The sequence below is a fragment of the Pteropus alecto genome, unplaced genomic scaffold, assembly GCF_000325575.1.
Source record: "Pteropus alecto unplaced genomic scaffold, ASM32557v1 scaffold182, whole genome shotgun sequence".
Taxonomy (NCBI): Eukaryota; Metazoa; Chordata; class Mammalia; order Chiroptera; family Pteropodidae; genus Pteropus; species Pteropus alecto.
Genome location: NW_006433946.1, coordinates 1,450,780 through 1,477,179, shown reverse-complemented (window position 1 = coordinate 1,477,179; position 26,400 = coordinate 1,450,780). Strand labels below are relative to the sequence as shown.

The 26,400-nt window shown below is 32.5% G+C and overlaps 1 protein-coding gene across 1 annotated transcript in view; it reads left to right on the top strand.

Annotated features, from left to right (window-relative positions):
• ERBB4 (erb-b2 receptor tyrosine kinase 4) overlaps window positions 1-26,400 on the top strand; it is a 988,299-nt gene that overhangs the window by 374,231 nt on the left and 587,668 nt on the right. Inside the window, exon 2 of the mRNA XM_006908488.3 lies at window positions 748-899. Coding sequence (XP_006908550.1) covers window positions 748-899 — 152 coding nt within the window. The remainder of the gene's footprint in view (window positions 1-747; window positions 900-26,400) is intronic.

Here is a 26,400-nt window from a genome sequence, read left to right as displayed (position 1 = left end):
TTATTTGCATGTGTAGAATTTACTTAGAAAAGAGAGTACATTATAAGTCTAAAAGAAAATTTTGTTTAAATGAAATTAAATGTATTTACATGCTTTATATACTCATAGCAAATGTGATTAAGTTTATTTCCTTGTTGTGTGTTTCTGTGCAACCTATGCCATCTTACTCTCTGTAGTTACTACATGCAATTTATGAATATAAACATAGAATATCACTTACATGTGGAAACTAAAAAAGCCAAACTCATAAAAACAGAGGAAAGAATGGTGATTACCAGGGCCTGGGGGTTGGGGGAAGTTGGGAAAACGTTAGAGTGTAAACGTCCGGTTATAAGGTGAATTAAGTTCTGATGATTATAAGTAACAATATTGTATTATATACTTGAAAGTTGTTAAGAGTATATCTTAAATGTTCTTACCACAAAAAAAAGAAATGATAATTACATGACGTGACAGAGTTGTTAGCTAATTATGCTGATAATCATCTTGACACATATAAGTATATCAAATCTACGCATTGTACACCTGAAACTTACACAGTATTATATCTCAATTATCTCAATAAAGCTGGAGAAAAATAAAAGCAAATATATTTTTCAGTGTGTGGATTACAGGTCTCAATGATATTTAAAATATTTTAATTCAGGGCATTAGAGTAAGTGTTGTGGAATACAGACTTGAGGGAGAGATTATTGTCATGTCATATAAAGGTTCTATAACTCCTCTTATATCTTCTTGTCTTGGCAGTGTGTGCAGGAACAGAGAATAAGCTGAGCTCTCTCTCCGACTTGGAGCAGCAGTATCGGGCCTTGCGCAAATACTATGAGAACTGTGAGGTAGTCATGGGCAACCTGGAGATAACCAGCATCGAGCACAACCGGGACCTCTCCTTTTTGCGGGTAAATCTGTCTCTTTCTCTTCTTTGTGAGTGGACAGTGATGTCACGATGCTTAAAGACAGACTAGCTTACTTGTATCTGATGGTTATGCTCTTCTGGCCAGCAGGGACCATGACTGTAGGCAGAAGATGGGAGATACCAAGCCACACCCAGGGAGAGAAGAGTAACAATGCCATCATGATTGACATCCTGAGTTTAGAGCAGTTATTGTTGTTCTAAGAGTGATAAAAGATTCTGGCAGGGTGTAGTGCATGACATTTAGCAATTCCGTCTTTTTCTGAACTGCAAGCAGGAGGAAAACTTATACTGGGGACTAGTTGAGCCAGAGGACCAATTAGATAAGAATTGGTAACTTTAGCTAGTAACCTCCTTTTCTGTCTCTTAGGAAATTTTAGACCATCTTAAATTACCATGTGACTGATACTGTTACCTTTAGAAGAAAATGACCTCTGTTTTTTAAAAACGACAACTTTTTAAAAAGATACTCACAGGAAATTATAAGTATTTATATGGGTAGACATAAGCAGGCACGTAAACGAAGTTACCCAGAATCAACTAGAGTCCTTTTACAAACTTGTTTGGGCTTGCATTTATCTTTACTCTGTTCAACAGGCTATATTAGTGCTTTATGCCTACAGTTTCTTATGTTTTACTTTAACTGAAATAGGTATAGGAAAATCTGAATTTCAAAGAGACTTTGACAAAGTGAGATGGGAATGTGGTCTTTTACACAACTAAAATTTTATTCTTTACATGAGAATTAATAGGATGTATAGCATACATTGAATACATTTGATAATGTTTTCAATAATATTTACATATTTCTTAGGAGGCACTGTCTGTATAAATCAAGACAAAAATGTTTAGCATATTGATGCTATAGTAAGCTATTTAGTGGAGAGTAAATTATTTAAGGAACTATGACAATTTTAATAATTCTATATTTACAATGCTTTTAAGTACTTTGAATATAATAAATATGTCTAGAAATGGTAACAACCTCAGTAAATTAATGACCTCAAAACCTAACACTATGAGGTTTCTGATACCTGTTTTTAAAATTACTATCATATTAGGTTTGGTATACGGTATGAAGGTTTTTCATATTCTACTGCTTGATTGACAGAGCTCTGGTTCTGTGAGTTATATGTCAAAACTTTTTAATAATTATGATGTTTAGTTATGACATCTTTATTTATTAAAAGTAGATAGTAAAAGTTATATAAATCCTAGAATAAGAAGGCCTAAAAACAACATTTTTTTCTAATTTGGACTGTGATTTCAAAAAGGGAACACACATAAGCTATCTTAGAACAGCTACTTAAAAACATGTATCTGAGTATTAGTTATTCAAATTTTCTTGCAAGCTTTTAACCTGTCGATTGATTATTTTAAGATAGATTTTATTTTTCAACATCAAACTAATATCTTGATAATATATAAGCTGATTTGTAGATGTAGTTAGAAATGCCAAGAAAGTCAATGAGGTTGTAAAAAAAAAAAAAAAAAACTGACCGAGAGCTGAATCTGAATTAGAAGAAAGTAATAGTTTAAATGGTCTAATATGAAAAAAAAAAAAGCAATCTAAGTTTTTTGTTTTTGTGTTTGCTTTGTTTACTCTGTGGCTTTTTGTGTAATTAAGAATTTATTATTGTACAAGAATTAATAGGATATATAGTGCATATGTGGAATATTGCACTGGCTTAAAAATAGTCATGAGTATTGTGACAGTCTTTAAATAAGTAACAAAATAATCATTATGTGTTTTATTTATAATTTTATAATTCTTATGCTTTTATAAAGTAACAGAACAGAATGGTCAAACACAGACTTTAGTCAATTTTTAATCTTTAGAAATATAAAATATGAAATATAAAATACAGATCTTTGAGCAACATGATCTATACTGTTAGACATTCTACATTTTTAGGAACATTTTGAAGAAAAACATAAGTTAATCAAATGACTAGATTCGAGAAATAATAAAATGAGGATCAAGATTTTTACTTGGAGCAAGAAATAAGCTGTTTCTTTAAAAAAGCAATTGTCAGTTTCAAAATACCATCTCTAAAAGTCCATATAAACTTTATATTAACCCATGTACATATCTCTATTTTCACTTATTTATTTAAAGATTAATAGCTTTCATTTCTGGTAGGTGGGTGAAAGAGAAGTATATTCCAATGAAAGTAACTTAAGTTAAGGCTTTGATACAAGGCCCTACATCAGAGTTAATAAATGTGTACTTAGTTTGTACTGCCTTAGGTAGTAGACATATACATGCAAAAAAATCACATAGTGTTCTTGCCCTCAGGCCAGATAATGTAGTATGAATTAAGATAAATTTGGAGATGGAATAAAATATTAAACTGAAGAGGTTAGAGAGCCTTGTATAGATATCTAGGAGACATCAGCATCCAAATGACAAGTAAACATTTGATAAGATAAAATAGTCAAAGGAGATTGATAAGAGTTATTCCAAGAAGTGGTCCAAAGAGATAACTCTCTGGATGCCCCATTTTCTGTTTCTTGGTTAGCTCGGTGTTGTTTTTCTTAGTAAGTCCTGAAAGCAGGGACTATTAGCTGAAATCATCATAATACTATGGTGTTAGATAAGCCATTATTTCTAACTATTCCTTAGAATGTGCTAAAAGCTCTCCATTTAATATAAAATTTCATTCCTCCCAATAACCACATTATGGTTTATTTGTGCTCTTAGTAGCTTCCCTCCAAAGTACATAATCTTTCCAGTATTGACACATTACATTAAGTACAGTCCATGTAAAATAAATCTTTATTTTATATTTTGCGGTCACTTCCAATCAGACTTGAATTGTATGAGTGAATAGTAAACTTGCATTAGCATATCCTATGAATTACATAGCCTTCAGACATATTTATAACTATAATTCACTGAACTTCTTACAGAAGTGTTTAATTTCTCTTCCTCTAAGAAAAGACCCAAACCTATAATGTGTTTAGAGAAACATCATGCATAGAGATCTCGAATTTCATTTTGGAATTCATTTCTGTCTACAGGAACTTAAGAAGTTACTTTTGTTTTTAAAAGCTTTCCATCCTTATTTTCATCTCTAATTGGCAAGGCCATATGTTTTGTTTTGTTGTTTTGTATGAAACCACACTAAACTCTATGATTCATGAGAGCAGTTTATCTGGTACCCTGTTTACCTCTTTCACTATCTGAATAGTCAGTGTCTACTCAGAGACTGCAAGATGCTGACTGGTTCACGGGCTTCATTAGCATGATTTTGTTACAGTAAAATCTGAGATGTTAGCGATGATGAATTTCAAGTTGCAACAAGTAACCCTGCTTTTGCCTATTCCTAAGCTGTTTTCAGTAAGGCTGAGAAACCCGTCTGGTTTAATATAAAATTCTGAAATATTTACATTTTAGCTTATGTTTAGCTTTAGGGTCTACCTTTTATTATTCTCTGACAGTTCAAAGTAAATGACTAGAATTAAATCCAACAGTATGGGAGTGGTTTTATATTTGTGTTTGTTTATTATATCCCCCTCACTCACATTTAAATCTATGCCTGGGCTAAGCTTTCTGCTACATGACATGACTTAGTAAAACCCTGTATCGAAGAATTTATATTTAAAAATAAATAGATAACTTGCAAAATATTTCATTCCCTTGGATTAGAAAATGATTTATTGAATAGTTTTTGTAAACACTAGCTATCACTGCCTACCTGGGATTGTTTTTAGTTTATTAAATACCAGATAGAATGACTTGTGTGGGAGAGATTGTGTTGAAGAGATTGAATGGAATCAGGATAAACCAATTAGTCATATTTTAATCATTAAAAATTGGAGAGGAAAACACCATTTAAGTTAAACATCTATGGCATTATAAGGTGGGTCCACATGTGTTATATTATATTACCTAAAGGATGATGTAATGCAATACTTTCAATACTGCATGTCTATTTCAGCCATGTGCACATTTTGATTGAACTGTATAGTAAAGAAGAACAAGCCTAAATTTAAGTTTCCCTATACAACTTTGTAAGTTAAATAAGTGGTATATTTGTAACTTCTTTAAGTGTTGGGCAAGTAAATATTTCTATCAAGTATTTGTATTTTTTATCTAATTTAACTACTCATTGAACACAGTGGCGTAAGTTTTGCTTTCATGTCACTAACTGGGACAGATGGCAAGAAAGGACATGAAGTTCAACATCTAAAATACTTAGAACTAATCATCATTGTATTAAAGAAACTGCACCTTCAAGAAATGCATAGATCAGGTAAACAAGCATTAGAATAGATAGAGTATTCCAACTTTTGTTTACTTTCTCTTTTTTTTGGTATGAATTTCATGTAAATCTATGTTTGTGGTAAAATACAACACATTAGTTTTATTTATATGATAAAATTTTAGCTGGGTGAGATGGAGAATACTAAAAAGGAAGTAAAAAGAATGATAATATTTAAATATGTCTTTTGGGGCAAAGCAGACATTCTGGGTTAAATAGAATTTTTAAAGCTTTGATAGTTTCTGAAAGCTGTTCCTAAGACTGTTGAACATAATACATATGCAATTTTGTATGTATGTATTTACAGCTGGCTTTTAAATTGAAACTTGATTTTTGTACTAAATCTAATCACAGAACTTATATTGCATTTGACAAAGTTAGGCAATTTACACTTGGCCTTAGAAAATATATTTTTTTTCCCCTCTCTGAGGTTAAACACTATTTAACCTGAAAATATACATTGATTCAAAATCCCAATGCTTTTCAACAATTCTACATGATAAAACAAAAGATAAAAATGTCTATATTCTTACTTTGGAAATGATATAAGCATATTTTTAAAACTTTCCTCTAAATCATTTAAATGAAATATTAAATAAAAATATATTCCAAATTTTCTCTCTGTAATAAAAATATTAAATACAAAATAAATTCAATACTACCTATAAAAATATATATTTAGTAGAAAATAAACATTTCAAGGAGTATTGGAAAGGAGGATAGATATAAGAAATTTATCAGTATAATATATAATTCTAACATATATAAATAAATATGTATGTATTATAAATGTAAATTTATATTTTTATATGTAAATATTAATTAGCAACAATTTTCTAAGATATAGTCAAATTAGTATAAAATATTAACCCTATATAATATTTCTAAGAGAATATTATTAAAAATAAAACTGCTTAATAGAAGTTTTTTTAAGTCCCTGAATTATAATGTACTGTCCAGAAAACAATACCATTATTACAAATGCACTTAAATTAAAAATGAATTTATTAGGATGCTGAACACACATGCACAGTGTTCTCTTATACCTCTGGGAATTGTGGTATATAAATTTGGCCTAAATGGTGAGTATTATTTTAACATTAACTAGAGAAAAATGAAAATTACCAACCCATTTCACTCTATGATTCTTAGATACTCTTTGATCAAGGTATTTGTCTATAAAGTTTATTTCTTCACTTTTATTTATAAGTACTAAAGACTTTGGTTCATAGAGAAAGAACAAATGATGTGAGTTTTTAAGACTAAAAGCATTTTGACAATGGATACCTTTTAATTCTAAAATCCAAATACTGGAATATAATCAAATAAAATCCTTTTAAAAAATTCATAATTATGTACATTTTACTATTATTTTTCTCCAAGTCTTAAAATGGAATGTTTGTTTTCTTAAAAAAAAAAAAAAAAAGGACAGATTTACACAATTTTCTATGAGATCAAATCAATTTTAAAGGTCTCTCTTCAGTCAGATAGAGTATAATTTAAAGTTCAAAAGTGTAAAACAAAAATGTGAAAACTGTTGCATTTAGAAAGACTGTAATTATTTCTCCTGATCCCTAAATTGAACCCATTTAACTATAAAATATTATGTTAAACTATGTAATGAAAGTGATAAATTTTAAGTTGTTTGTTTTAGTAAACGTAAGCCTCTTTGAAATCATTTCTATTAAATCTCTACATAGAAATCAGAATATATAGTGGAATGTCAAAGTAAATCCTTTTAAACAATATGATGCTGCCTTTGTTTCTAAAAGTAGAAGTGTTTTTTATTTTTTTATTATTATTATTTTTTTATCAGGTTTCCTGGCACCTGGTAGTCCTTTCGTAAGAGATGTCTCTAACACCATTGGGTTTCTTTTTTGACTCCCAAGTCAGCAATTGTTGAGCAGTGCTCTGAAGACTTGATGATAAATTTTTACACAGCTTTTTTAGAGGTTCACCTTTTGGGTGGTAGTGATTTTTTTTTTATTTTCGGAGAGGTGAAATTGCAAGTCAAACACTTGGTTGTTTTTAAGAGGCAATCAATAGCTAAAAACAAATTACAAAGGCTCTGTATAGTGAGTGAGAGGTGTTTCAACAGTCTAAAATACATCATCACACAGAAGCATTGAGAAGCATTCATGACAGAAATCAATGAAGACTCAATTTTGCATTGGGAAGAGTTCATGAAAGAAAAACAGAGGAAAGTACGAGCAAATGTGGACTCTATGCTGGATTATATTATTTTAATTCTAAAATTTAATTATAAATTTATTAAGACTCTCTATCCTCAGAGGGCAATGCCAAAATTAGTAAGTTTCTATATTTTCTGCTCCCTTAGATATGCACTAAGTAGCATGGGGAAACAATGGAAAACATTAATTTTGCTTGGCTTGGTGTTGGAGTAGGGGTGGTAATACAGATGGAATTTAGAGAATGAGTTAAGGTTGGGGGAATAGAGATCACTTATATTTAGAACAAGTACTTAGAAGATTTGTGATTTTCCAAAATGAAAAGGGTAGAAAGCATTCCAGAGAGGAAAAAAATGCATGCAAAAGCATAGAGATCTTAATTTATAAAGAATAACTGGATATAAGGGATCATGTTAATGGAGGGAATTTCAGGCATTCAAAACAGACTGGAGAAAAAGAAGCACAGTATAGGCATCCTTCAAGTATACCTTTTTGGCTGGCATGGTCTAATACCTGAAATATACCATTTGTTGAGATAGGTGCAAGGCATTTGTGATATTTTTATGCTTAAATCCATTTTCCACTCCTTATTACAGTCCTGTGTCTAAGTGTTATTTATTTATTTTTTTTATAAGTGATGAAACTTGGGCTACAAAAAATTGAGTAACTCTTTCAGGATCATAGAGCTAATGGGCAAAACAAACATTTTAACCTAGTTCTTTCATTTCAGAGTTCAGACACTTGCATTTTGCCTTGCTACTGCCCGCTATCTATCAATGAGACATGTGTTACTTGGAGAGAACAGGGTATTAGGGAAATTGATACAATGTTTTTTTTTTTAATAGAAAACATTTTTAAAAAAATTAGAACTAGATTGATTGTGGCAGAACACAGGCCTTGGTAGAGACATCTCATTTGGGGACCCTGAGTAGACCTCAGATCAGTTAGTGCAGGTGACAGTTGGTATAAGGAAAACCCTACAGAGAACTTTTGGATAAATTCATCTATTTCAGTACTTAGATTTTATAGTAAAAAATATTAAATATTTACTTATTCATTCAGAAGGTGTTTATTGACTGTCAACTCTGTAATTTATTGTGCTATGTTTTACAAAGAAGTACAGAGCTATAAATTAACAGTCTTTACTCCAAACCTCATAAATGCTAAGAGCAGTACAAACAGTACAAATATACCCAGAATGGTTTCAAATCCTCTTGAAATCAAGAACTATGTATTATCTATCTTCATATTTCCAGCCTTTAGCACACTGCCTGGAATGTATGCATGCATGCACACACACACATGTGTGAAATAAATGATGGATGATTGAATAGTACATATTTAGGTACGTGTGGCAGGGGGCATAAAGAGATTCAAAGAAACAGTTTCCTGTTCCACATATAAGGAGCTTGGAAGTCACCGCTCTGTCCTAACAATAAACAAAAAGCTGAACAGACTGAAAAATCAACTTTTCTTGGATTCATAAGAAATAGGAGGACATAGAGCGCATTGTGGCTCCTAAGATTAGAAAAACAGACAAGCATACACAAGCAGTTGAGTTTTACCAGAGCAGAGACTCCTGAGTTGAAACAGCCATGTGAACCAGCGTTGGGCAGGAAAACTGAACTATAATTGATGAGTCACTGGAAGATCAGGGCAGACAACTCTGAGAGTTAAAAACTTCAGGGAGATTTATCCATACAGGAGCTCCTATAATATTATTAGCTTTACCTCTAGGCGCTCAAGCAGATTTCCACAGTAAATATCCTGAGAAAAATTCCCTCAGGCCTCTGGCAAAGGGTAAAGGGAAAAGAAACCATTCTGTAAAACACTTTTTTCTTCTTAACAAGGCTTGGAAATTAGTTAAGCAGAGCCTAACCAGCTGGAGTATTATCAGAGCTTAACGGAAGTGGGGAAGGGAAATACACAACTCCAGACTACTCTAGCCATCCTGTTCCACATACTGGGGGAGGAGAAAAAAAAAAAAAAAAACCTGAGAAACCCTGTGAAACTCCCAGTGCAGAGGCACAGACTCACTAAAAGACTGAAACCTAACCACAAGGTTATAGAACACTTCCCCTCCTGTCACACCTCACCACCACATTACCAAAGACCTATTTACAGCAGTTCATTCTCCTTAATACATCATGTCTGCCTATCAAGAAAAAAATAACAGAGATTACCAAAGGGCAAAAGGCACAATTTGAAGAGACAGAGCAAGAATCAGAACCAGACATGGCAGGGATGTTGGAATTATCAGACTGGAGATTTAAAACAACTTTGATTAAAATGTTACGAGCTCTAATGGGTAGACAGCATGTAAAAACAGATGGACAATGTAAGTGAAGAAGCAGAAATACTAAGAACTTTTAAAATGCTAGAAGTAGTAATAATAATAAAACATTGTAATAGAATTGAAGAACGCTTTTGATGGGCTTATTAGCAGGCTGGACGTGACCGAGGAAAGAATCTCTGAACTAGAGGATATAGTAACAGAGTTCTCAAAACTGAAAAGCAGAGAGAAAAAAGACTGAAAACAAAAACAAAACAGAATATCCAAGGACTGTGAGACAGCTAGACAAAGTACTATAAATGCATAATGGGAATACCAAAAGAAAGAGAAAAAAGAATAGAAGATATATTTGAAATAATAATGACTGAGAATTTCCCTAAATTAGTGTCACCAAACCACAGATCCACGAAGCTCAGATAACACCAAGCAGAAATAAATGCCAAAATAACAACAACAAAACAAACAAACATGTATACAGATTATTTTAAGATTACAGAAAATTGAAGATAAAGAGAATATCCTGAAAGAAGCAGGCGGAAAAATACGCTTTACTTATACAGGAACAAAGATAAGAATAACACCCAACTTCTCAGAAACCATACAAGAAAGGAGAGAGGAGTGAAATGTTTAGTGTTGAGGGAGAAAAAATATTGAACAAAACAGAAAAAAAAAAAACAGCCAACTCAGAATTCTGTATCCTAATAAATTTGTCTTCACCAGAGAAGGAGAAATAAAGTTTTTCTGAGGCAAACAAAATTTGAGGGAATATGTTGCCGGTAGACCTTCCTTGTAAGAAATGTTAAAAGAAATTCTTTAAAGAGAAGGAAAATGATATATGTTGGAAACTCAGATCTACATTAGGAGAGGATGAATATCAAAAAAGAAATAAGTGAAACTTTTATTTTTTTATTTTTAATTAATCTAACAGATTTTTTAATAGCAATAATATATTTAATTATGTATGCTTAATATACATATTATTCTTTTGGTATTCCCATTATGCATTTATAGTACTTGTGTGAATATACATCTTTACCTATGCTTATGTGAATATATATCTTTACCTATGCTTATATGTAAGTGAAATGAAAGACGGTAATGGTACAGGGACATGAAGGAATAATTAGGATTATTTTGTTATTTTAAGGTACATATACTATACTTGAAGTGGTATAATGTTATTTGAAAGTGAACTTGGATTAATTGTAATGTATTCAAACTCCAGGGCAACTGCTAGAAAAAGGGGGAAAAAAGCGTGACTGATGGGCTAAGAAAGGAGAAAAAATAGAATTATATAAAATATCAGTTAAAACCACAAAAGACAGAAAAAGAGTGGAAGACAAAAATAGAAACAAAGAATGAGAGCAACAAATAAAAAAGGACAGACATGGTAGATAATAATCCAATTGTATCAATAATCACTTTGAATGTCAGTGGTATAATGTACTGATTAAAAGAAATTTTCAGAGTGGATCACAAAGCATGACCCAACTATGTGTTGTCTACAAGAAACCAAATTTAAATATAAAAGCACATACAGATTAAAAATACATGCATGAAGAAAAATATACCATGATAACACTAATCGAAAGAAAGCAGGAGTAGCTATGTTAATTTCCAGATAGAATAGACTTCAAGGTAAGAAAAGTTACCAGGGATAAAGATGAGTCTTACATAATAAAGATGGGGTCTATTCTCCAAGAAGACATAATTCTGAACACGTATGTGCCTAACAACAGAGCATTGAAATACTTGAGGCAAAAACTGCTAGAACTGAAAGGATAAATATATCCACTATCAAAGCTGGAGACTTTAACACTTTTCTCTCAGAAATGGACAGATTCAGCAGCAGAAAATCAGTAAGGACATAGTTGAAATCGACGACACCATCAATTAAGTGGTTATAATTGACATTCGTAGATAACTTCTTCAACAATAGCAGAATTCATATTTTCTAAAGCTCACATGGAGCATTCACCAAGATAGAACACATTCTGGGCCATAAAACACATCTTAACAAAATTAAAGGAATAGAAACCACACAATGTCTTCTCTCAGAACTCAGTGAAATTAAATTAGAAATCAATAACAGAAAGACAACTTTAAAGCCTCAAAACATGAAGATTAAACAACATATTCTAAATAACACATGGATCAAAAAAATCTCAAGGGAAATTTTAAAAATTGAATAAAAAAACACAAGTTTTATAATTTATGGGATGCAGCAAAAGCAGTGCTTCCAGGAAAATTGATAACATTAAATACACATATTAGAAATAAAGATCTAAAATCAACTATCTAAGTTTCCACCTTTGGAAACTAGAAAAGAAATAGCAAAGTAAATCCAAAATAAGCAGAAGGAAAGAAATAATAATTAGAGCTAAAATCAATAAAATTGAAAACAGGAAATCAGTAAAGAAAATCAACAAAACCACAAGCTGTTTCCTGAAAAAAAAAAAAAAAAGCAATACGCCTCTAGACAGGCCAACTAAGAATAAAAGTTAGAGGATGCAAATTACTTATATCAGAAGTGAAAAAAGGGACATCACTGTAGATCTCACAGAAATTAAAAGAATAATAAAGTACTACTATGAACAATTCTATGCCCACAAATTTTATAACCTACTAATCGATCCCTTGAAAGACACAATCTACCATAATGCATACAAGAAGGAATAGATGATCTGGATAGGCCTATATCTACTGAAGAAATTGAATCATTAATTAGTAATCTTCCAAAACAGAAAGCACGAGGCTCAGATGGATTCACTGGTGAATTCTACCAAATATTCAAGGAAGACATTATATCAATGCACTCCAGTCTGTTTCAGAAATAAAAGCAGAGCAAATACTCTTAACACATTCTATGAGACCATCATTACCCTAATAACAAAACCAGACAAAGATATTGCAGGAAAACTATAGACCATTACTTGTGAACATAGATGTAACAATCCTCAGCAATATATTAGCAAGTCATATCCAAAAAAAAAAAAGTATTAGAAGAGTTAAACATCATAACCAAGCAGAATTAATTCCTAGTTCACTATTTGAAATTCAATTAATGTAATCCACCACATCAACAGAGTAAAAAAGAAAAAATATATATATATATATAATGATATAATCATTATATATATGTGTGTGTGTGTGTGTGTGTGTGTGTGTATATCTATATATATATATATATATGATCATATCAATTGATGCAGGAAAAGCATTTGACAAAATTCAACACCCATTCCTTATAAAAACCTTAGTAAACTGGGACTTGAAAGGAATTTTCTCAACTTGATAAAGACTGTCTACAAAATCATACAACTGATGTCACACTTAATGATGAGAGACTCAAAAAGTTCTCCAACTAAGATCAGTTACAAGGCAAACCACTTGAAAAACAGTTTGTCATTTTCCTATAAAACTAAGGATACCCTTACCATTTGATTCAGCAATCATACTCCTTGGTACTTACCCAAAAGAGTTGAAAATGTATGTCCACCCAAAACCCTGCACATAGATGTTTGTAGAAGCTTTATTCTTAACTGCCAAAGCTTGAAAGCTTCAAAATTGCCAGAGCTTGAAAGATGTGTTTTAGTAGATGAATGTATAAATGACCTGTGGTACATCCAAAAATGCAAGATATTTCAATGCTTTAAAGAAATGAGCTATCAAGCCATGAAAATATATGGAAAAACCTTAAATGTATAGTAAGAAACCAATCTGAAAAGGCTACGTAAAATGATTCCAACTATATGGCATTCTGAAAAAGACAAAACTATGGAGACAATAGAGATCAATGGTTGCTGGGTTGGGGAGGGAGGCAGGGAGAGATAAATAGGCAGATCACAGAGGATTTTTAAGGCAGTGAAAATACTTTTTACGATATTACAGTGATGGATATATGTCATCATACTTTTGTCCAAACCCATAGAATGTACAATACCATGAGTGAACCCTAAGGTAAACTACAGACTTTGGGAGTTATGATATGTCAATGTAGATTCATCCTTAATAAAAATGAATCATTCTGGTGAGTGATGTTGATAATAGGGAAAAGTATGCATGTGTAGGCACCAGAGTTATATGAGAAATCTCTTTCTCTCAATTTTGGTGTAAACCTAAACTCTAAGTAAGTAGATAGATGATAGATAGATAGATAGATAGATAGATAGATAGATAGATAGATAGATAGATAGATAGATAGATAGATAGATGATAGTGTTTAAAAAATTCACAGAGGAAATAAAGCTGTTGTGGAAAACGAATAATTTTTTTATATTTCTTATAAAAGAATTGAGAAAATTAAGAGATTCTAGGTGTGCTTCCACTTGGAAAATCTTCATTTTTTGTTCACTACACAATTTGGAGGCAAGAGAAAACAAAAAGAGGAAGGATTACTTTATGCATAGGGGAAAACTGAGATGCTACAGAAATGGGGAAATGGTAGGACATTAAAGTAGGCAAGGGAGGGCAGGGCCAAACTGTGATGAGCCTTTAAGACATGACAGGTAGTTGATGTGGAAGTATTTTTGAGGAATTTAATCTTGTGTCAGTGTGGCTTTATTTCAATTTGAGACATTAGGTTGATGAGCGCCTGGAACCAGTTGTTTGCAATGACAGTTGAAAGCATGAAGTGCATTTAGTAACCATTGTAAAGAAAGATTAACAGGACTTAATGACTAACTGAATATAGAGGCTGTGAGTGAAGAAGTAGACGAAAAGACTCTGAGATCTCAAATCTGGGCACTTGAGCTAATGGATTATCCTGGCTATAAGGAAGGAGAGCCAATTCTTGTCCAAGATATCTGGTGGAAGCTTTTCTGAGGTTCTATCGGTTTTTCAGGAAAATCCTCTCAAGGAAATGTGCTTTGTACTCCAAGTAAGGTACACTATCAGGGTTCAATCAAATGCTAGGTTAGGAGAATAGCCTGAGAATGGAAGTGTTAGTAAAGCATTTATCAGTATAAGTTTTTGTTGTTGTTGTTGTTTTTTGCAAAATTGAGGTGACTGCTGCATTTATTTCAAACTTCGTAATTAGGTTCAACAAACAAGAAGTTAAGCTCAGCATATGATCGATTGTGTTTAAGCCTTTTTTGACAATAACCTAATTCTTTCTAAGAGATACAGTCCACTGAAGAGACTGGTTTAACCTTTTGTTTGCTGAATATAATTACAACACATTTAGGATCAAAATAGAGTTGCATTTTTATTGTAGAAACTAATTTTAAAGCAGTCCCGGAGATAAAATTCACAGATAACTCTGCTCTAAATCTCATTAGGATTTTCCTCCTTATCAGTAATGGACTTATTGGATGCCCATGGATTGTGACTTAGTTGGACGTTTTGTCCCCAGATCTCATTGTGGTTCACTGAGGCAGTAACAACATCTGCTTTGTCACTCTCCATGAAGGAGGTTGTTAGAAAGGTGTCAACATTTGTGGGGTTGGCAGTCTGGTATCAGTTTGTGGAGTCACAAATTCATTAATATGTGGTAGAAGTAAAGAGGAATATGGTACAATGAAAGAAGTTGAGTGCTTTAGAAAGGGAGAGGCTAGGTTAAAGTTTTTGAGAGAGAGAGAGAGAGAGAGACAGAGAGAGAGAGAGAGACAGAGAGAGAGAGACAGAGAGACAGACAGAGAGACAGAGAGACAGAGAGAGACAGAGAGAGAGAGAGAGAGCGAGAGAGAGAGAGAGAGAAAACACACAGGAAGATAGAAAGATGGAAATGGCATGGTTGGAGAGATAGAGAGGGAGGGAGGGAGAGAGAGAGAGAGAAGCAAGTCTGGGGACAGAGTGGATTTTAATGAGCTGAGAGGAAGCCAAGAATGCAGAGAATATGCTAATAAATAAAGCATGTGTAAAATGGACTCCACAGTGCTTTCCAAATTGTTCAGATTTTTAATCTTACGAGTGGAATAGCTTCACCTTAAAAACCTTTGACTTCTCTATCCAAGATTTATGAGGCACCTTTTGCCTCTGTATCTTTATGTTTATGTACAATTTGCCTTTTTAATTGAGTGATTCTCGCTATCTCTGTGAAGTAGTGGGACAATTTCATTTTACTGATGAGGGCACTGTGGCACAGAAAGGTTAACTGACTTGCTCAGAGTTGTGCATCAGTAGCTGGCAGAACTTAAACTCAGAACATTCTGAAAAGACTCACTTAAGAACTCATAACAAAGTTTAAGTTTACAGATAAAGCCAAATTAATGCCATCTATATCTTCATTATAGTAGTCATACTGCATCTGTGGCTACTGAATGGGAAACATCACAACAAGTTGTTGCCATATGTTTTCAAACAAAAATAAATCTAGTCTTTATTGATATTTAATTGTTTAATCATGTCTTGTGTAATGGCCTCCATCTCACTTCCAAATATACATGTGAAAAAATCATGTATTCTGTTAGTATGAATGCTTCTAAATGGATAATTTAATTCATTAGTTAGTAAACTGCCCAGCACAGATTCAACAGCTTTTCTCAAACTACATTTAGACTATGATATTCAGATAAAGACCTTACATTTAAGGATAGACTAGACTGACTTAGATTGTGTCTATAATAGGAAATTGGGTCGGTATGTTTACAGAAAACCATGTCTCAAAAGTAAGTTGAAAGAAGTGGGTGTGTTGACTCTGGTGAGGAGAGTTCTAAAAGGAAACGTGGTATTTGTTTTCAGATATTTGAAGGGCTCTCATGGAAAAGGGAGTGGCCTAGTTTTGAGTTGTTCCAGAAGACAGAATTAGACAGAAGTTAAAAGGAGTTAGATTTTTGGCTTAAAATAAAAATTTTGCTAACAATTAGAGCATTCTCACAATATAATGGGGTGCCTTGTTAGATGGGGAGAATGGACAGGAACTCTTAATTGAACACCTTGTTCTTTCTAGGCACTGGGCCACTGGCACCATAAAGCAAAAAGAAAGAAAAGACGAATTTAAAGGGCCCGGCTCACTGTCAGCATCCAGTTAATGTCCGTTAGTTCTCTTACCTTCTCTGAGTGTTATGTATATATTCGCAACAGTCCAATGGCATTGTCACTGTTATCAACATTTGCAGAGGACAGAGTCTGCCAAAGTGTACAGTTCAGACTTGGATCCAGATCACTCTCTCTCCAAATCTCATATCTATTTACTGTGCACTACCTTTTCTGCAATAAAATTCTGCTCTTTCTACTTGGATACTCAACCAAGGGATATCAAGAAAGGAGGGATAGGATTTTGTGTATTTGGTAGGAAGGTGACAGAAAACTTCTAGTCTTTATTTTCTTTTGGATTCCTCCATTTTCTTGGAGAATGATGCTACCACCCCAGCAGATATTTGGTGCTGTTCAATTATACTTTGAGTTCTCAAAACACAGATAGTGACATTTCTAACCTTCCAGTGATAGATTTAGCAAGATGTATGGGCATAGCTAATAAACTTTTATCCAAATCAAGGCTTTATCTAAAACCTCCCCTAATTTCCCTTTATAACTTTATTTATTTATGACATTTTTTACCTAGGTTATATCAAACAGGGATTTGGAGAGTATTAAGGTATGGTGTAGAAATTACTAGCATGGCCTCTGAACATACTGCTTATCTTCCCTTTTCATTCCTTTGGTCATGAATGCTTTTCACTTCTCAGAGTCTTTTATTAAAATGCTAATATGCTTGGGCAGTTCGTCTTGGGAAGATTAAAACTTATTAACCACCATCTCAGCTATTAGATTTTATCTTGACCAGAGCTACTTGACATTTCACTGATCTTTCTTGACTAACCATTTTGCTTATTGAATGATGTCACATAAAGCATCTAGATCTACTCCATGAGCTGCTTTTTGGGTACCTTCCATGTGAATCTCATGTTACTCTTGCTCTTGCTGTGTTTTTATCCTTTCCCGCCTAAGGCATACATATTTCTGTACAGTGCTTATTTCACATAGAAAAATAGAAAACCTAGATTCTAAATTCTAACAGTGTGATGCAGTACAAATTATTTAACCCTCTGAGTTTCCTACTTCTCTTTTGTAAAATGAAAATATTAGATCGACATTATTTTACAGCTTTAGTCAATATTAAACTGCCTTTATAATTTTTGTGGTACCCACATGAAACTGTACTCTTTTTATTTTTTTATTGAGTCATATTTCTACATAAATAAATGTATTTTAAATGTCAAGATTACTACCAAAATGAAACTCCAATATCTCCAATGTAAACATAAAATAAGAAAATGTTAATGAAAAGGAAAAACATGACCTCCAAAGAGTCAGAGCCTCAGGCTTTCTTTTTCTCTGCTTTAAAAAAAGAGAATGGCAAGAGTTAGAGTTGTTAAAGATACATAGAAATCACACTGAGACTCTATATTTTGACATAATCAGAAGGATGAACTTTCATACTATGTAATTCAGTGCTATTTAATGTACTCTACCCCCCTGAAATTATCGTGTTTACTACCCTTTGAGAGACATTGGACTCAACCGTCTGCAGTAACCTAGATGCAACCTCAAAGCTTAGAGACTGTGATCTGCCAAACCATTTATAATATGATTCTAACATTTTGATACTCAATGAATATTTTTGTATCAGGTTTTCCCTATGGATTTTAAGTTTTATAGAATTCTGCTGAAGGAGATATTTTTGGGCCAGTGGACTTTAAGGAAGTTATCTAATCTTATTTCTTAGGGAATTTCCTAATGGAATACTCCAGTCTCCATTTATTTTGAGAAATAGTATCTTTTTGAAAGAGAAGGGATTTTGGTGTCTGATAAATTCTACTTATTTGACCTTGAACAAATTCCTTAAGCTTTTTCAGCCTCAATAGCAATAAGAATGCCTACACCATTAAGAGATGGTCATGGGAATGGGCAGTATGGCATACAGAGTGTAATCAGCAGTAATGTAATGGCTATGTGTAGAGCCAGATGGGTGACAGAGTAATCAGGGGGATCATTTCATAAACTATATAAATGTCTAATCAATGTACTGTACTGGAAATTAATAATAACATAAAATGCTAAAAGAAAATGCCGACATCCACAGAGGGATCAAAAGCAATGGTAAAATGTAGAGAATCTACCATAATGCCTGACATATAACAGAAGTTCAGAAATATAATTCTTTACCCAAATTTGAAATATATACATTCTAACAAAGTACAAATCAACTTTCTGCTTTTTAAATATCTTGTTATCGTAAAGAACATTATCAGTCAAAGTGCTTTAGTGTGACTTTAGACATGCATTATCGTGTTGTGGTTAAGATCGTGGGCTCCAAGGTCAATGCCATTAAGTCCTCATTTATGAGCTGAATGAACTTGGGCAAAGTATGTAACTTCTTCTGAAAAATGGGCATATGAATAGCACCTATCTTTGAGGCTAATAATGAATTTTAAATGAGTTAATACAAATAAAGTGCTAAGAACATTAACTGTCATATAGTGAGCACTTCATAAACATTAATGATTAAGACCTCTAATGATGTCTTAGAAAATGAAATAATTTTCAAAGAAAAAAAAATACAAGAAACATTTCATTGGATTATAGGACACTCTCAACATAGTGACCTAGTTAAAGAAATAGAATTATTTAACTTTTTTTTCAGACGTTTTTAAAGTAAAATAACTTTTAAAAAACATAGCCAGTATGCAGGTTTATTGGTAGTTTGAGTCTCCAAAACTCCTGTTCGATAAGCACATTTTTCTTTTGTCATTAGAGAAAAATGATTTAAAATAACAGATAGATGGAAGAAAGAAGTAAGAGAAAAAATAAGGGATAAAATGAGAAAAATGAGAAAGAAGGAGGAAACAAAGAAGGAAAAGGGGGAAAACATGGGAAACGAAGTAGACAGGAAGGCAGGCAGGTCAGTAGAGGCTGCCACATAATTTTCATGGTGACTTAGAAGGGCAGGAGACAATGACAATCATGATCCAGATGGTTATGCCATGCTTTTCTTTACCCAGAGTGACTCTACTTTTATGTGTCTTATGAATTGGAGTTTTCAAAATAAGGTTTTATTTGGAAAGAGGATCTCTATCGTTAAAGTCCACAAACTTCTGTGATTTTTGTCAGCCTCTCATAGTTGGTGGGCTTTGTTGGCTGGACTTCTCATTGATGGTAGTGAAACTCTTCTCCAGCAATTCACTGCAGCACCCCCAGAGTCAATGGTGATGTTTTTGCACAGGTTTCAGCTATGCACCTTGGTGTACAGCTAGAACCTGGGGACACTCTCAACTTATGCTGGACTTCAACAATGAGTATTTCAACTCTCTTTTTTGGTTGAAAACTCCAGGGGCTACAGAACATATTGCCCACACATCAAGTTATCTTAAGTCTTTTCTTTCTGGAGAGAAGCATGAGGAGGAGAAAAAGAGGAAGAGACTAGACACCGACATCTTTATTTTCCTTGACCAAAGTAGGATTACATAATTTTGTAGATTGTTGGTCATATTCAAGTTCTGAGAATCACTCTGTCCCTGTGATTAAGATTAATAGTTTATTAATTTTGTACTACCAAAATATAAATCTGTGAGTATGGCTCATTTTAAATGCATTTCCCAGCTTCAACAATATCATGGAAAAATACAGATAAAGGTATATGAATCTTTCTCTCTAATTTAAGCATGATTAATAAACTAAAATTTTCAACTTTCATGACAGAAGATATATTTCATCAAGTATATGATTCTGTCAACTTTTTAGCAAGGAAAATGTAAATCAAAGTTTACAAGAAACAAAAGCTAAACTAACCAAAGAAAAAAAAAACTCTCTACTCTTTATTGTTTTCTCAATTTATGAAAAAGTGACAATTTTTCGTGTTTAACTTTGTCTGAAACATAGATCATCATAAACCTTTAGTGCAAAATAAATATTCTCTATATGTACTTCTATATGCATGTGTTATATTTTTGTAACAAACAGGTATGGTAAATTCTGAGTGAATTCTGAAGTCTAATCATTTAAATTACTTGAACATGTAATGAACAGTATTATTAAATTCTATGTTTTATTTTTAAAGTCAGTAAAAATAAACTGCATTGATTTGGAAAAAACATATTCTAAATTAGGTTAACTTTGATGATATATTGTATAATGTGCCAAGCATTGTGTTAGGTGCTAGGGATATCAAGATGAACATGATCAATTCTTTGAACCTGAAAGCTCACAATGCAAGGGGAAGAACAAAAATCAATCAAATTGTCATAATGTGATAGATACTAATCATATAGAGGTGAGAACAAAATGCTTGATTGGGAAGCATGAAATAGGGCTAGAAGAGATCCACAAATCAGAATGGGGTAATAAATGATGGTATACTTCACTATTTGTATTTCTAGTTCAAGGGAAGTTTTCGATCTACTAATTTCTTCCTAATTCTTAAGATCCACTTAGTGCTGAGAAATGAACCATGAATTTCTTTTAAGAATAATTATCTGGCTCTATTTTGTGTTGTATTGGGCAAACAACATGTATTTAGCCACTGTACTATTCCAAATATAGAATTTATTCACAAATGACACTTAATTTATAATACTTAATAGGTCTTTAACTTTCATAAAGTTTCCCTTTTAAATATGTATAATTATTTTCAAAATGGAAATGTCTTTTTCACTTTAGAAGAGATACTTTGTAAGAAAAAAAATCAAACACCAAAGTTGGAAGGCAGTATTCGCTCCCTCTATCTAACAACCACTCTATTTCTTTTACTACTTAGAAATACCTTTAAAAGTTGGTCTATATACACTCAGAAATACTTTTGTCATTTTACCAAAAAAGAGAGAAACCTGTTGGTCTAAATTCAGATATGCTATAATTATAAAATATGCACAGAAATTTGAAGACTTAATAAAATAAAAAAGAATATGACATATTTTATTAATAATTTTATATCAATTGCATATGTATAATTTCCATATATTATATTAAAGTCACATATATTATTAAAATTAATTTTACCACTTTTCTTTTACTTATTTAAGTATAGGTATGAAAAAATTTTAAATTATATATGCAGCTTGCAGTTTTGATTCATTTAATATTTATTGGACATTGCTAATCTAGAAGGTGAAGAAAGACTTACGACCATCCCAGGATGTGTAAAGCCTCAAGATAGGAAGAAGCTAGGCAATTTCAAATAACAGAGGATTTGGGTAGTCAGCATTGGTAAAGCTGGAAGAGAATAAAGATTAGCCCACTTTACATATACTATATAGAAGTGGATGTATGGCTGGATGCCTGGATTAATAGCTGGCTGGCTGGCTGGCTGGCTGGACGGATGGATGAGTGGGTGGGCTGGCAGATAGATGAATGGATGGATAAGTAGGGAGGCGGACATAACATTGCTGCAAGTTGATGGGACATAGAAGTAGAGAGGAGCAGACATTGAAGTGGAAATATTGGTTGGGTCATTGCAGAAATCTAAGCAAGAGAACATAGTGGCTTAGATAATGGAAATTATTGTCATTTGAAAGAGTGAACAGATAGAAAACGTGGTTGAGAAGTAGAATTAATAGTATTTGCTACTGAGCGTGGATTTTTGTGGGTAATGATGAAGAATGAAATAGAAAGGAAATTTGGTAGAGGAGGGTCCATCGATACTGAGTTTGAATAGATGACAGAGATCTGTAGGCCAGCTTAGGAGATGTTACATTTGAAACTTTAAAGCGAGATATCAAGTAGGTTTTTGATATTATTACTTATGATATTTAAATCATGGTCATATTATGCCTAAGAATATGCCCTTCTGCACATGGTTTAATTATTAAGTATTTAATAATAACATGATATTTTAGAAGGAATATATATAAACATAAAAGAAACAAGAAAAAAATCCTTCCTTTGAAAAAGAAGCATTTTGTTACTAGCCAAGTTATCTCTGAAGATGAAAATGATCAAAGAAATTAAAACAAACGCCAAAGTTTTTTCAAGTTATCAATACCTTAGAGTCAGAGATGAATAAAATAAAGTCGTTAAATGTTAATCCAGTTTACTGAAATCCTTTTAATGGCACAAATAAGTAATTGAAAAACAAATCAATAGATAAATTAGTTGTCAAAAACTAAAACAGCTTCATACACCAAAGACAGATAAATAAAATTATGAAAATGACCAGCAGTAAAGAGCAAAAAAAAAAAACACACAAAAAAAACAGTTTTTAGAGAGAGACAGAATTGATAAAACAAATTGATCCAACTTGATCTTTTTCTATTTCCAGTATCTACTCTATTTTCACCAAGAAGGTAATAAACAAGGAAAAGTTTAAAGAGCAACGTTCTGTACACATAATTAATTTGAGAAGGGCATTATCATGACATGGAAAAAAAAACTACAGTGGCACTAATACCATGAAAAACAAAGAAATTTGTGTTTAACAAAAATAAATGAATTAATAAATCAATTAATTAAATAAAAAAAAGAGATGAAAAGAAAAAAGTAAATCTAGCCCCTAAGCAAAAAAGGGTAGTGATGAGAACCATGGATATTGTGGAGAGGGGAGAGGATAGCAAGGTCACAAAGTAAAAGCTTCTAGGAGGAAAGGAAGCTGTTTACAAACTTTTTTATGATTGTCACAAACGTATTTATGAAAGACCATCTAGTAATAATTTTTAAGGGAATAAAATAAGTGAGAATTATGGGCAATGAGCAGTGTTTAGGGAGTTAAAAGGAAATTCTGACTTACATTTCATTTCCCAGATAATATTTTCAGTTGCTGGTGACAGGAGCATTTTTGACTTTTTATTTTTTTTCAGTTTAAATTCTTATAGCTCTGGGATCATTAGACTATTATTATTCTTCTAGTTATAGGCTGGCTATTTTTTGCAGTATGCATTTTTCATCACTAATTTCACAGAGACTAATATTTTGTCCCTCAAGAAGCTTAGAAATCTTTGACCCTAAGAGTGGAAGAGAAATATTTTACTTTAAAGAAAGTTTTGTCTTTTCCATGTTAAAAGTAAATTGAAGATAAAATGTCTTTTATCTTGATCTAAATGCATATGTCCGAGTAGCCCTGTATAATTTTATTCTTAATTTGACTCATTTAATTGTATTTAAGTGACTACTATGTGTCACATTCTGTAATCTTCTTTTAAAAAAAAATCATTTTGCACATTGCGTATGTCTATTAATGACATGAATGCAAACTCATAAGTTAGCTCTCCATATTTAAGTTTCATATGTGGAAAAATGCTGATTTCCTAATAGATTCACCAATCAAGGTCTTGTCCCTTGGCTCTACCCGAATATAGATAAACAAATAGTCATTAAAATTTGACTAAAGCACACATCTCATACACAACAGCAGTAAAATGTCAGCAGTTTTTGAAATTAGATGATTAGCAATGCAAATTTAACTACTTACCTGTGGCTTATAATAAGCAGAATAAACAAAAACCTAAATCTCTGGAGGATAGCATCCCTCCAGAACTTTGCTTTAATGACTCTAAAGGATTCAAGACCTAGTTATCTAAATGCTTAAAGGATCTTTTGCATTTGATCAGAATTTATCTTTTCAGTAAAACGTCCCCCACATTGCCTCAAACGAAATGATGCTTTTTTTTACTCCCATTGCTTCTCGTATTCACTTATTTTATTTCATTTTTCATACTATATTGCAATTAGGTATTTATTTGGCTGTTCCCTTGAGGTTAAGAATTGTGTACTGTTACCTATTTATTTTTATATCATGCACCTGAGCATTTTGCCTGGCACATAGTGGGTATTTGTGATTTGTGAAATTGATTTATTCTAATTGTGTAAAAAGATCACTCCTATAAACACTTATATGAGTACATTTATAGAAAGATAAATTATCAATGAAAATGACAAAATTAGTCTGGACCATACTATCAATTTACAAGACCAATGAAAAATAATAATATATGTTTTCTGTATCAAGTACAATGGTAAAGGAGAGAAGTTTGGCTTCGAAAATTATAGCTGTATCTTTGGCTCAGTACTAGGGATGAAAATCTGCTTAGTTCTCCCCCCACCTCCCACCCACTCTTCATCACCTCACCCTTCACATTTAGATGCAGCTTTCTTTTGCAGTAAATGCTGATGTCTGTAATTGAGGTCAGGATAAGGTCCATTGATGTAACAAATCATTAGCTGAAACCAGTCATCCTGTCAATTAGATCTATTGCAGGCTGTCAATTTATCCCGGGGTTCAAAAAAAAAAAAAAAAGGTGTATGCTTACACACACACAAACAACAACAGTATCCTAATACTCAGTAATGACTGTGAGACCATTGCTATACCATCCTCTGCCAGCAGTTCACATTAATATGGAAATAATCGTCCAATCTCAATGAAACAGCTGTATTAAAGCAACAGCATATCTATCGTTTATCTTCTCACCCACATGCATAGATTTGATAAAGGTGGTTATCTGTGTGATCAGTGTTAACTTTAAAATAGCATTAGCAAGCTTCATACATCTCACTGTCTGGAGATAGCCCTTTTAATCCCCACTAGCTCCAATACTTTTAACTTTATGGCAGGAAAAAATGGAGTGGGGAATTTAAAGAATATAATAATATGATAAAGTCATCTTGAAAAAAAACAATTCCCTAAATAAAGTATATAGAGCTGATTTTTTTTGAAATAGACTAGTGAAATTATAAGTTGACATCGTCCTAGAGTCTGGCTAAAACTTTCAGATAAGGTAGAGCTTGTAAGAAAGCAAGCACAGTGTGCTTTTATACCTTAAGAGAAATTGTCACTTCATATCTATGCCTGTTACATGAGGATTAGAGATTTGTCATTAAGTGTGCCTTGCCACCGAGGCCATCAAAGTAAAACTATGGCAAGGCATACCTGAACTGTTGTTTCAAAGGCACATTTATCACAATGCACTCTAGCTATTGTAAATAGAGAAGGATAGCTAGCTGTCTTTTTACTACTAAGGAGGTCTTAATAGATACTTCTTTATTTTTATAAATTTTGTTATAACTAAATAGCATGTGACTTGTTATTTAATATCATAAATTATTAATTATATTTTTATATTTCAAGAGGAATTTCATGACTCAGAATTTCTTTGAGCAGTGGCCTTAATAAGCATAGCCACGTGTTTTTTTAAGTAAGGCAGTTATTTGGGTGGTATAGTAGGTGCTGGAAAATGGTTTCCTGCCCCACCCCTGGTTTTTCTGTTATTTCATATGTCATTTCTGGATAAACCTAAAAGTCATTGATTGTGCATCTGAACTATTTATAGAATACCAATCTTAGGAGAATGAATTTATTTATACTCAAAGGCTAATTTTAAACATTCAGCATATTATATCGACTATCCTTTAGGTATATCTACACATCACATTATAAAATAATATTTTATAATATCCCTAAGGGACTGGAAAAGAAAATAAAAATCAGTTTTTTCAAAGCATCTTCCAAGGGGATGACAGGTCTTCAAAAACCAACTCCACATTTCCAATTGCCTATTAGACAATCCGCTCTCATCAAAGAGGAAGTGTCCTTTTATCAAAGTCTGACAAAGACAGAACTGTATGCTTTTACATTCCAGCCCATTGATAAGCCTTAGATAAGCATTCCTTTTTCCCACTGGAGTTTCTTAAAGAAAGTAAAAGGCATAAGTCAGAATTTTTCTCAAGTCTGACCCTCACCGCCTTTTCCCCTACAAATTGTCTACATCCAAAATATTGCTTAAAGCCAGAAGAAAAATCTCTCTTTAGATCTACTCAACTCAAGTGTCACCTCCTCATAGAGATATTCCATGCCTTTTAAAATTTAAG